The 12,889-nt window shown below is 57.9% G+C and overlaps 2 protein-coding genes across 4 annotated transcripts; one reads left to right on the top strand and one right to left on the bottom strand.

Annotated features, from left to right (window-relative positions):
• Positions 1-16: 16 nt before the first annotated feature.
• TP53I13 (tumor protein p53 inducible protein 13) lies at positions 17-5,791 on the bottom strand. 3 transcript variants are annotated; one of them, XM_068977763.1, is made up of 7 exons: positions 4,501-5,791; positions 3,809-3,880; positions 3,540-3,581; positions 1,389-1,517; positions 1,046-1,249; positions 380-935; positions 17-299 (listed from the first exon to the last, which is right to left on the bottom strand). In XM_068977763.1, exons 3-7 carry the CDS (start codon positions 3,552-3,554, stop codon positions 187-189), a joined length of 1,017 nt encoding a protein of 338 aa, XP_068833864.1. In that variant the 5' UTR covers positions 3,555-3,581; positions 3,809-3,880; positions 4,501-5,791; the 3' UTR covers positions 17-186. The 3 variants fall into 3 exon arrangements, with proteins under 3 accessions (XP_068833864.1, XP_068833862.1, XP_068833863.1); XM_068977761.1 differs by lacking the exon at positions 4,501-5,791 and adding an exon at positions 4,060-4,150; XM_068977762.1 differs by lacking the exons at positions 1,389-1,517; positions 4,501-5,791 and adding an exon at positions 4,060-4,150.
• Positions 5,792-6,125: 334 nt separating this feature from the next.
• ABHD15 (abhydrolase domain containing 15) lies at positions 6,126-9,950 on the top strand. The gene is made up of 2 exons (XM_068979113.1): positions 6,126-7,006; positions 9,422-9,950. The coding sequence occupies exons 1-2, from the start codon at positions 6,126-6,128 to the stop codon at positions 9,945-9,947; spliced, it is 1,407 nt and encodes a 468-aa protein (XP_068835214.1). The 3' UTR covers positions 9,948-9,950.
• Positions 9,951-12,889: the final 2,939 nt, after the last annotated feature.

Raw genomic sequence — 12,889 nt, 5'->3', positions numbered from 1 at the left:
CCTCCCTCTCCCCCACCCCGTTCCTCCCAGCAAACCACACACAGGATCAGCCCATCTGCCGCGCTTGGGCGTGACTGCTCCCTCGGGCCGCCAGGGGGCGGCCCTGCGCGCGGGCCACGTGGCGGAGGTTGCGGCCTCCGGCGGGGGGAGGAGCCGGACCTGCCTCAGCGGCAGGGCTGGTGCAGGTCACTCGGAGCTGTCCCCGTCCGGGCCGCTGTCCAGCGTGGGCGGGAGGAGGGGTCTCCGGCGGGAGCGCTTGACCCGGCGAGGGGGCATCAGCAGCCTCCGCTTCAGCACAGCTATGGGCAGGAAGGGGAGCGGTCAAGGGCCGGGAAGAGCCCCGGGGGCGGGGCTGGGGGTGAGGAGGGCCACATCTCACCAGCCACGGTGTCCCGGCTGTCCACCGTGGGCTCCCAGTAGATGCTCTCCCCGCGTCTGAAGTTTCGGTGCAGCCGAGTGCAGAGCGTGGCCAGCGTGAGCAGCACCAACAGGAAAGTCAGGGCCATGGCCGCCCAGGCGGCCTCCTCCGTGCGCGGGGTGGGGCCGCGGGCGGCCCTCGGTGGCGCTGCTGCCCGAGGGGCCGGGGAAGCCTGACCCAGACAGGCACAGCCTCCAGGGCTGTTCTGCCCTTTGGGCAGCTGAGCCTCCAGCCTGGAGCTGACATTGCTTCCTGGTCCCCCTGGCAGCAGTGGGCCGGTGGGCACAGACCTGGCATTATCGCCTTCTCCCTGAGGTCCCAACATGGGCTGTTTGGCCTCCAAGCTCCCTGGGGAAACAGAGGGGACCCTCGGAGCTGAGGGGGTAGGCTGGAGACCAAGGGCAGCCCGCAGCCCACGTCTCCTGGCACCACTAGGAAAGAGCTGCCCATGTCCGCTAGATGCCACCTCCACGCCGGGTGGCCGCCAGCTCCGCAGAGTAAAGGCCAAAGCCGGGGCCTAAGAGGAGAAGAGACAGCAGTCACCACCTCCCTGCCCAGATAACCCAATGGCACCACCACTCTGAGCCAGCAACCCCATGACCGCCATGCCTGGCCAGCACCCCTCACCTGCACACACCCTCGACGACGGCACAGCCTCCCTCTGCCCAGCGTGGGCACCAAGGAAGGGGGCCCAGGAACAGTGTCAGAACGGAACCCAGCTTTCTCTCTCCTCTGCTTCCGCTGCTGCCTCCTCTTCAGCCAGTGGACAGCCCGGACCGGCTCCACCCACGCCATCTCCAGCGCTAAGCCCCATGCTGCCAGTACGAGGGGCTACGAAAGGAGAAGGGGACTGTTATAGCTAAGTCGAACCTGAGGAGCAAGCAAGCAGAGGCCCTGAATTCCCCCTGCCCTGCCCACGGCGCTGCAGCCTCCACTGATACCAGACAATCACCTTTCAGCAAGCACTTACCCGATCCTGGGTGAGGCTGGAGTCAGGGGCCAGTGAGGGCTGGGCCACACAAGTGTGGGCCAGAAGGGCAAGCTGGAGTTTCAGCCAGGGGTGGGCACAGGGGTGGTAGAGGAAGCTGATGTTCTCAGCCTGCAGGAAAGGCATGGAGACATCAAGCCGGGCCCAGTTCCCTCCTGAGAGTTCTAAGTTCTCCCATCCTGGGGAGTCAACTTCAAGGGACTCCCAGGATGACCAGATGACCTTCCCACCTTCTGGGCTTAGGAAAGGATCAAGAGCCCTGGATACTGGCGTGCATGCCCTCTTGTCTCTGAGCATTCCTTTCATCCCTCCTCTCCAAGCAGTGCCACCCCTCAAAGGTCACAGCTTCCACAACATGCGTGGTTAACCCTGCCAGACTCAGACCACCCTCTTTAGCTATGTTCCTCTGCACCTGGCTCTACAGGTCCCCACCTGGGCTGTAACCACCCCCACAGAGAGAGACCGGGTCTTCTATGTATTGACTCGTCAATATATATTCAGTCTCCCCAAAGTATCCGAATACAGGGCACAAAGGCAGCAGGTGCACAATCTCAGGATGGAAACACTTCAATTATGAATCATTCTTTGATTGAGCTGACCTGATGCTCGGCATTTGTGCCGGAGGCTGTAGGAGATGCCAAAAGAGAACTCCTGGGCTCCGCTTGCAGGGAATACAAAGGAAACTCAGGGAAACAGGACTAATGCAAATGAACGAGCAACCTAATAAAGCTCAAAGTGATTAGCAGTTAAATTATGAGAGGATTTCAAGCATTACATGAATTTGGAGAAGGTGATGAATAAATAAGGGCTAATGTGCTCAGGCAAGGTCTCAAGGGAGAGCTGACTCCTGACCTGGGCCTTGAAGAAGGGTGGGGATGGATGGCAGGAGGGCACGGAGCTGACCCCCTTCAAGTCAGGTCAGGCCAGGTATAGAGGGGAAGGAGCCTCACACTCATGGGTGGTGAGCAGATCAACACAACTGAAGGGGAACCAAAGCTGTGGATAGGTTAGACAAGGCTTACTGAACCAGGTAGAGCCAGAAAAACCAGATAGGGGGGTGGGGCCACAATAAGGTGGGAAATGAGGACCCACTGGTTTCTGAACAGTTTGCAATGAAAAGGGCTGTTTGGGGAAAGGAAACGGATAGGCGGCATGAGCTCTGCTGGCCTGGAGATATTACAAGGATCAAAAATAGGTATTTCAAAAGGAAAACCAAAGGGACAGAGAAGCTATCCAACCACTGGCAGTGAAACCCGCAGGCACACAAGGTGAACCCAAGGTCTGGTCGGTAACCTGAAGTACACACACTCCTTGTTGTTTAGTTGCTAAGTCGTGCCTGACTCTCTTTGACCCCATGGACAATAGCCCACCAGACTCCTCTGTCCGTGGGATTTCCCACGCAAGAATACTGGAGTGGGTTGCCATTTCCTTCCCCAGGGGATCTTCCCAGCCCCAGGGATCGAACCCACGTCTCCTGCATTGCAGGCGGGTTCTTTACCGCTGAGCCACCAGGGAAGCCCATTACACACTCACACACTCCTGACAGCTTCCTGTTTCCCAAAGTGCTGTCCCACACAATTTTACTCCTCATGGGGAGCATGTGTGCTCAGTTGTGACCCCCCTGGGCTGTAGCCTGCCAGGCTCCTCTGTTCATGGAATTTTCCAGGGAAGAATACTGGAGTGGGTTACGATTTCCTACTCCAGGGGATCTTCCTGACCCAGGGATTGAACCCACATCTCTTGTGTATCCTGCATTGACAGGTGGATTCTTTACCACCAGTGCCACCTGGGAAGCCCATAATAACCACTAAGAACGTCTCTCACAGAAAAGCAGGGTCCAGAGAAGTCAGCGGACTTCCAAAGTCACACAGCAGAACTAGAGCACAGGTTGTTTCCTCCTAGGACTCAACCCCCTTGCAGCCTCCTGCCCACACAGCCAGCTACTCAATAGCATTCCTGACACCTCGCTGCAGAAGACAGAGGCCTAAGCTCACTGTCCTGGGACTAAGAGCACTGTTTCCTCCTGGAATGGGGAGCGGTGAGGAATGGAGCTAGTGAGCAGAAGAGATGGAGCCTGCAAGGAGTTGGCTGTTTCCAGCACAGACCCCGAGGATGCCTCCTGCTTTTACTCACCTGCTGTGGCCGCATCCGTGAGTAGGTCACTCTTGGTGACACCTGTACCAGGGAGACAAGAGAACTGAGAGGCCCCGGGGGACTCCGCTGGGGAGGTGGGGATGGGACACGACAGCAGGCCCGTGCTGTCACGTTGGGATGGTGACGCTGGTGACGAGGGCCCGAGGAACAAGGTGCTCAGAGGATGGCTGTGGAGGGCACCGCGAGGCCAGGGCGGGACTGCGCTACCCCTTCACGCTCCTCTCTCCCACCGCCCTCCAGGCTCCCACCTGTGGGGGCAGAGGCCACAGGCCCTCGGGACAACGGGCTCCCGCCTCCTCCGCCGCCGGTTCAGCCACCACCTGTGGGTTCAAGGCGCAGAAGAGCTGGGTCGTTTGGCCTCGCAGAGGGCTCTGCCGTCCCCCTCCCAGGCCCAGCACTCCAAGGGAGAACTCCGAGTCCCCCTCTCGGCACGCCCCTCCTTCTGGCAAAGCACTTGGAGACCCCAGGCCGAAGGCTTCTCGGCAGCGGGTCGCCTTACCTCACGGGGACTCAGGAGTCCTGCCAGGGCGGCCAGGAGCAACAGCTGGGGCGGCGGCGGAGGAGGCGCCATCCCAGCCCGCCCCAGGCCGGCCGGCCGGCCGCCCAGCCAACAAGGGAACGCTCGCCGCCTGGGCCTGCCCCCGCGCACCCACGCCGCCCGCGTGCCCACGTAGACCCCGGGCTCGCGCGCGCGGGTCTGGCCCGATCCCAGACCGCGCGCCTTGACTCCCCGGGCTCGCGCGCCCCGGGCCTCGCCCCGCCCGGGTCTCGCCCCGCCCCCGCGGCTCCGGGCGGCTCTGCTGGGTTCCCGCCCCGCCCCTGGGCCCGCCCACAGCCCGGGCCGCGCGCGCACGCGTCGTCCTGTCCAAGCCGGACAAGTCATCTGGAAGCGGGTCCTCAGCGCACCGCGCAGCGAGACAGCCGGGACCACCTCCCTCACCCCGAAACTGGTCCCAGCGGGTCTCCGCGGCCTGCAGGGCGCAGCTGCAGCTCCTGGGTGGGATCGCGGAGCGGGAAGGAGGGCGGGAAGTGGGACTCCTGTGAACTAGGTGGCCCAGGAGAGGAGACGCGTCCGCTCCTTCGGCAAACCCGCTTCAGATTCATCATTATGACTGCCTCTGGGAGAGGGGCAGAATCCTGAAATACAAGCTGCGGAAAGGAGAGGGTCCCCACTGCTCCCCTCGCAAATAGCGCCCGGATCCGGAGGAGTCTCAGAGGGTCTCGGGCCTCCACGCTCCCCAGGCCCTGAAGTCCCGGGAAGCTGCAGCCGGGCTGGCTCCGCTTTCGTGATAAGCCCAACGGCGACCCGCCGGTGCCCAAGGAGACTTTGGCCACCTCGTGAGGTGGAGTCACAGGCCTCGCCCCCAGCAGGGTGCTCGGCCCGCTGTGCCGCCCAGTCCCCGGCGCCAATCTCCTTGGCCCAGCTCGAGATTTTGAGGGAAGACGGGAAAGTGGGTGGAGGGTGAGAGCTGTACTGTCCAGCCTGAAACTTTGAAATCGAAAAAGAGCGTCTCCCACATCCACCGCCCCCACCCCCCGTGACTTGCAAGGGGTATTTCTTAACCGCCCCCCGCGCTCCAGAGATTGAGCTGATGAAGGGACTCAATCCATCCCCCGCCACAGCCCGCTTGCGGGGTGACACGCACCCCCCTCCAAGGGCACCCGAATGCATCTTTCTCTCCGGCTCAGGGGCTGTTTCTTTTGGTGAAGTCCTTCCTGGGGAGTGGTGTTGAGGGTTCCCTCTGCCTGGAGCCAGGATCCAGGGCAACTCCATGCTCGTGGGGGCGTCGGCAGGGCGCTCTAATGCAGGCAAAAGAACGAGAGGTCCCTGGCCCTCTGGGCTCCCGATGCAAGCCCGCGGTCGGGGCGGAACGCCTGCCCTGGCCCTCGCTGGCCCTGAGCCGGACCCTCTCCCGGCAGGAGTTATTGCGCAGTTGCGGGTGCCGGCGGGGCGGAGACGGACACCGAGGTCGGAGAGGACCGCCGGTCCGGGCGACCGAGGTGCGGGTGATGGTTCCCGCTGCAGCTGCGCCGCGCCGCCCCGCGGGAGCCCGGGGTGCGCGCCAGGAGCTGCGGTTCATTCGCTTCTCCCTTTTGCTGCTTCTCGGCAGCGGCCCCTGAGGGCGCAGTGACGCAGGGGCTCCCCGGGAGCCACACACCACGCGGGGCGGAGGGGTGGAGGCAGAGGATCCTGAGGCTCACCCCCGTCTCCCCCCACTCCGCCGCCCACACTCCGCTCCTTGGCTCGCCTTCCCCACTCCCTTCCGCCTCGCCGGCGCGTCCTCGCTGCCTCTCCGTGGCCTCCGCTCCTTTCACCCTCTGCTCCTGCCTGTCGCAATCGCTGTACAAAGGGCCGGGGGGCGGGAGTCGGGGGGCGGGTGAGGGGAGCCGGGCGCGAACTGGCTGCCTCTGCGGGGCCACGGCCAATCCCGAGTGCACCCTCTCCCTGCTCCACGGGAGGGCCCTGGGCGGCCGCCGCGACCGGGCGGAGCCGCGGGCAGAGCGGGGAGCAAGCCGAGGGGCGTCCCCGCCGCGACCGCCCGCCGGGGGCTCTCCGGCCTCGCCATGCCACCGTGGGGCGCCGCCCTAGCCCTGCTTCTGGCTGCGCTCGCCCTGCTCTGCCTGCTCGCCCTGCGGCTGCGGTGGCCCGGCAGGCGCGCCGTCGGAGCGAGGACCCTGCCAGGGGCGCGGAGAGAAGATCACCGGGAGGAGGTGGACGGCGGAGGCCCCGCGGGTCAGTTCAGCGACGGGCGGGAGCCGCTGCCCGGAGGCTGCAGGCTCATCTGTAAGCCGTCGGCGCTGGCCCAGTGCCTGCTGCGCGCTCTGCGATGCTCGGCCGCGCTGGAGCCGGGCCCGCGGCCCTGGCTGTCCGGGCCCCACCTGCAGACCCTCTGCCACTTCGTGCTGCCGGTGGGGCCGGGGTCCGAGCTGGCCCGGGAGTACCTGCAGTTGGCAGATGATGGGCTGGTGGCCCTGGACTGGGTGGTGGGACCTGTCGCCCGGGGCCGCCGGGCCACCAACGCCGGGGGCCTCCCGGCGGTACTGCTGGTGATCCCCAATGCCTGGGGGCGCCTCACCCGCAACGTGCTCGGCCTCTGCCTGCTGGCCCTGGAGCGCGGCTACTACCCGGTGATCTTCCACCGGCGCGGCCACCACGGCTGCCCACTGGTCAGCCCCCGGCTGCAGCCCTTTGGGGACCCGTCCGACCTCAAAGAGGCCATCACTTACATCCGCTTCCGACACCCCGCGGCCCCGCTGTTCGCGGTGAGCGAGGGCTCGGGCTCGGCGCTGCTGCTGTCCTACCTGGGCGAGTGTGGCTCCTCCAGCTACGTGACCGGAGCCGCCTGCATCTCGCCCGTGCTACGCTGCCGCGAGTGGTTTGAGGCCGGCCTGCCCTGGCCCTACGAGCGGGGCTTTCTGCTTCACCAGAAGATCGCCCTCAGCAGGTGGGTAATGGGGGCCGCAGACGCGGTGGGTAGGGGTTTGGGGCTGGCTGGGAAACAGCTCTGCCTGGTACTGAATCAAACAGGTGTAGAGCAGTTTGGGCAGAGTTCACACACAGTTTCTGAAGCGTCCAAACCCTCTAGTCTAGACAGAATCAGAGAAGCAAATTTAAAAGCCACGGACCGACTGAGTCAGCATCATTAGCTGGAGCAGGAACTCCAACCCAGGGGGCCCCCTGGCCTCACCTCAGCTGCACTTCATCCTAGCAACCTGAGCGCCTGATGCTGCACATTGCCTAGTCAGATCAGCAAAGAGGGCTCTGGAAGCAATTGTGACTGATTGTCCAAAATGTTTCCTTATAGTCTCTGAGCCTGGAGGTGACAGCAATCAGAAATTTTGTGGTTATTTGATTTATTGAAAGTCCTGAGACCTGACAAGTCTTTTGCATATTCCTAGGTATGTACTCAATATTTAATGCAAAAATTTTAAGAATGTTTAAACATATTTCTTTAAATCTCCAAAAAGAAAAGAATCTACCACCAGGGTGACAGGGAGACTCTTCCACTGAAAAGGCCTGGGTGACAGTCCCACAGCAAATAACCAGGCCTCAGCTTACACTGTTGCTTTCCTAGGAGATGAAGGGGTTAGCTAAGTTGCTGGAAATTCAGGATTTGAACCCAGATGGGTCTGACCCCACATCCCAGGTCTTTCTGCCCCACCACAGTGTTGCCATCATGTCTAGCTAATCCCTATGAGCCTCACTTTCCTCTTCAGTTAAAGGGAGTTACTAATAACCACCTCACAAGGTAGCATGAAGTAAGATAACCAAAGTAAGGGGCCTGGCACCAATACATGGTGGCAATTGTGATTTCTCTTTCTTTCCTTGCTCCATTTTGCCTCCCAAACCCTGAGCTCAACAACAGCTCACATGCTACCATGGCAACCCAAAGCCACTGGAACAGTCCAGGGGCAAAGTGCTCTCACATGGCCTAATTTTCAGTTTCCTTCCACAAATGACCACCATCAGTGCTGCTGACCCCAGGTACCAGCTGGAGGATACAGTGAGGGAAGTGAAGAGAAAAACTGGGCCTTTAGGAACTGCCCTGCCCATGGAATTTGGGGATTGCCCACTTGGGGCAAGCCTCTTTGACTGTTTGCAGGAGGCACCTATCCAAATTCAGCTGGCTAAGGCTGAATTAACCCAAACTAAGTACTGAACTGCCCATTCTGGCCTCCTGGTCAGGGTGCCAGGCTCTCCCCAGGGAGGTGGAAACAGCAAATATATCCCTCTTTCCCAGAGCAGTTGCTCTCAGGCTCCCATTTGGGAACTCACCTCATAAATTAATTATTACACTCCCAGTTACTTCCTCCGCCACTCAGCCCTCTCTAGAAATACTTGCCCCACTGATCAAGGTCACACTCATTTGTCATCATCTGGACAGCTTATTATGTTTTAAAAAACAACCAAACTGGGCTTCCCTGGTGGCTCAGTGGTAAAGAATCTGCCTGCCAATGCAAGAGACATGGATTTGATCTCTGGTCCCGGAAGATCCCACATGCCCTGGAACAGCTAAGCCGGTTACACCACAACTACTGAGCCTATGCTTTAGAGCCCGGGAGCCACAACCACTGAGCCCACGCAGTGAGAGCCCAAGCTCCACAACAAGAGCAGCCCCGCAATGAGAACCTCATGCGCTGCAACTAGGCTCGCCCCAACTAGAAAAAAGGCCATGCAGCAACAAAGACCCAGCACACCTAAAAATAAAGAAATATTTTTTAAAAAGCAAGCAAACTAATACAACTTGAAGTAAAATGTTAATGATGGGGGTGTCACATGCTAGTTTGGATAGTCTGAGCCAGTAGGTTCTAAGAGGGGTACAGGAGGTGACAGTTTGTAGCAAGTTCTCTACAGGGGTCAGAAGTTGAGGTCAGGAGGACAGAGGTCACAGCTGTAAAGTCAAATGCTGCCCCAGGGCTGGGGAGGTGATGCCATGAATGACCATCCTCGCAGAAACTATAATACAGGAAGGAGGGCAGAAATACCCTGATTGTTGCTATGCCAGCACATGTCATCAGACCTCCTCATTTGACCTTCTCCTTTGAGAAGCCAGCTAGCTGCATTTTATGTGAATTATCCTGACTTTATTATTTTTGGCCACGCCATGTGGCTTATGGTACCTTAGTTCCCTGACTAGGAATCAAACCAGGCCCACGGCAGTTTTAAGCACCCGACTGCCAGGGAATTCCCAAATCTCCTGGTTTCAAATGATGGCAACAATGCGGAAGTTTTTAAACACACTATATGGCCAAAGAAAGCCTCCGTGGTCAGACACTGGCCTGTGGGCAGCCATTCTGTAACAGGTGCTATCAATTTATTTTCTCTTTCCTTCCTTCCTCCTTTAACTTCTTGCTGCCAGGTACGCCACGGCCCTGGAGGACACAGTGGATACCCGCAAACTGTTCAGGAGCCGCTCCCTGCGGGAGTTTGAGGAGACCCTCTTCTGCCACACCAAGAGCTTCCCCATCAGCTGGGACACTTACTGGGACCACAACGACCCCCTCCGGGATGTGGATGAGGCAGCGGTACCTGTGCTGTGCGTCTGCAGTGCCGACGACCCCGTGTGCGGGCCCCCAAACCACGTTCTGCCAACTGAACTCTTTCACAGCAACCCCTACTTCTTCCTTCTGCTCAGCCGCCACGGGGGGCATTGCGGCTTCCTCCGCCAGGAGCCCTTGCCCGCCTGGAGCCATGAGGTCACCTTGGAGTACTTCCGGGCCTTGACTGACTTCTTCCGGACGGAAGAGAGGATGAAAGGGCTCAGCAGGCGCCGAGCTTCCTTCCTAGCGGGCCGGCGTCGTTGGGCAACCCTGCCGAAGCGGGAGGTCTCCCCCTCTTCCAGTCTGGAGGAGATCTTTAGCTGGAAGAGATCCTATACGCGGTGAGACCTGACCTGAGAAGCCCCTAGCCCCTCAAGGAAGAGGAGAACTGCGCATGGCTGAGTCCTTACCAGGCAATGAGGACGGAACGTGGCCAGGCCGCTGCAGCCCTTTGCCCCTGGTCCAGCCCCTCTCTTAAACTGGTCTGTGGAAAGAGATGGAACCCCCCCGGAAGCTGGCGTTCACTGGCCCCTGAGGAGAACTCCTGCCCAGACCCTGCTCTGCACATGCCAACTCATCCTGGTTCAGCAGCGGGGCATTGCCCATCACTGTCCCTTGTCATTGACTTCATAAGCCAAAGAATAGCACCATTTAAGTCCCTGGACTTTAGAGAAAATACTCACTCACTAGCAATGACACAGAGAAGGTGAGTTTTTGTGAGCCATTGGGTAGGTCTGCCCTACAGGTTCTCAAGCTGGAGCCACTTGAGGTAGTGGGGACAGACAGGATGTTTGTGTCTTGGTCCCACTTCCCTCGTTTCTTTTTTCTGCGGCTGTGGCTCTCCGCTGACTTCACGTGGTGACAGTTGTGGAAGCGGCTCACAGAGCCCTGTGGCTGTGTCAGTGAAAAAGGCCCGGAGGCGGTTAGTGCTGTGCTGAGACTGGGTTGGGGAGGCCAACAAGGCGGAGAACGTGAACACCTGCGTCTGGAACACTAAGGTCCAGCGTTTGGATGAGTTCTGCAAGTCTTGACTGGGAGTGGGGGGCTTCAGCCTAGGACCTCAAGACTCACTGGGGAGATTCCAGGGGTGATTAAGAATAGGAGATCCTCACAGGGTGTGCTTGACCATGGCTCAAGGAGCCAGGCTTTCAAACATTCTAGGTGCTCCTTCCAGTACCATTTTGGGGGATTACTCCAGAGAGCTCTAGCGAGAGGTGTTTTTCTCTAGAGATGTGAGCTTTCTCTAAGTGGTAAAAGTATAAACCTCATATCCTAGGTGGGTTTTTTTGGTTAGTTGCCCTCTTTTCTGACACTGTTGCTAGCCTTTCCCTCTTCAGAGCCTAGAGAGACATCTGGTACCAGAGAAAACAGAAGTTCCAAGAGACTGACTGGAGCTGACTCAGTGATTTATGAATATTTCACATTTTCATGCCTTTTCTGCTCAATTATTCAAAAGACTATCTATCCATGTAGATGAAGAAAAAGCTTCCCCCTGGATCTGGCCACGTACTGACTGATAAGCTCGGTGTTTTCAGGACTAATGCTGAAGATTAGAGTAAAATAAGGTATTGTATGGAGTGACCCACACAACTTGGTTTGGATTAGGCCATTAAGCAATACGGTAGGACATCCAGTCCGTCCCCTCCCCCCCAAAAAGGAAAGCTTTGCCCAGGAGTCTTAATTGGTCATCAAGAAAGCACATGTTTCTACAAGAGGCTCCATCCTGGCCTCACAAACAAGAAAGCAGTTTTGAGGAGAGATGTTTACCATGTCCTAAGGCTTGGGATCGGAGAAGGCAATGGCACCCCACTCCAGTACTCTTGCCTGGAAAATCCCATGGATGGAGGAGCCTGGTAGGTTGCAGTCCATGGGATCTCGAAGAGTCGGACACGACTGAGTGACTTCACTTTCACTTTTCACTTTCATGCATTGGAGAAGGAAATGGCAACCCACTCCAGTGTTCTTGCCTGGAGAATCCCAGGGACGGGGGAGCCTGGTGGGCTGCTGTCTATGGGGTCGCACAGAGTCAGACACGACTGAAGCGACTTAGCAGCAGCAGCAAGGCTTGGTATGAGGAATTCCTAGGGCCATGATTTTAGGTTTGGATAATCTTCGCCCATTCTTGTTCTTCTAGATCAAATAAGAAGAAACTCTATAAACTAAGAATCTGAACTGGAAGGCAGACAACAGTCAATTGTCTAAGGCACATTATCCTGTCAGGAAAAGATCCCCCCCCCTCCTTCCCCACTGCTTGTTCCTCTTCCTCCACGTTCCTCAGCTAACATTCTCTCACTATTTCTGAGCAGGAGAAATAATAAGGAAGTGAAGTGAAGTCGCTCAGTCGTGTCTGACTCTTTGCGACCCTATGGACTGTATCCTACCAGGCTCCTCTGTCCATGGGATTTTCCAGGCAACAGTACTGGAGTGGATTGCCATTTCCTTCTCCAGCGGATCTTCCCGACCCAGGGATCGAACCTAGGTCTCCCGCATTGTAGACAGACGCTTTACCGTCTGAGCCACCAGGGAAGTCCAAATAATAAGGAAGTGAACCCCAAAGAAGCCATTCTACTTCTGGCTAACCGCCTTGGTGTAAGGCTTGGTGGAGAACTACTGATGTCTGGCCAGCCCTCTCCCCCAGCATCTGGCAGTGGAGATTTCAGTTTATTAGGCCTTGCACTCCCATATGCAGGACCCTATGATAGTTCAGAACTCACTGTAAACCAAACACTTCAGTGGTTTTTTAAACACCCCCCCACCTGCACCCCCAGGATTAAATGGCCCCTACGGGCTAAAGTCTGGATTGTTTCTCTAGGCCAGATACCTTGAGACTCTAGTCCTTTAAGAGCTTTTGGAGAAAGCATGGTTCATCTTTAACAGGAAAGCAAGCTTGTGGGGTGGGTATAGAGGAAGATACATATATCCTTAAAGTGATAAAAGTATGAACCTCACATCTGAGGTGTTTTTTTTGGTTAGTTCCCTCTTTTCTGACACTACTACTAGCCTTTCCCTCTCCAGAGCCAAGCTTTCAGAACAGCCCAGTCCAGCTCCACTGATTGCCTTGGATCCACAGCCCTAAACCCCAGTTCTCCTCCATGCCCCTTGTGCCAGATGTACTCATAGCCGTTCTCAAAAAACTTCTCTTCCGTCTTCTCATCACTGTTTGGTGACATCATTGCTTTTCAGCCCATTTTTGGCAAGAAAGTGTACTTCCTGTTCAAGCAGGTTTGGGTGACTCTGCCCTTCATCTAATGATACAGGACTCACCCAAACTGGCTCCACTTTGGTTG

Source organism: Capricornis sumatraensis, chromosome 8 (assembly GCF_032405125.1).
Source record: "Capricornis sumatraensis isolate serow.1 chromosome 8, serow.2, whole genome shotgun sequence".
Classification (NCBI taxonomy): Eukaryota; Metazoa; Chordata; class Mammalia; order Artiodactyla; family Bovidae; genus Capricornis; species Capricornis sumatraensis.
Note: the sequence above shows the minus strand (reverse complement) of the source record. Positions and strands in the feature narration are given on the sequence as shown.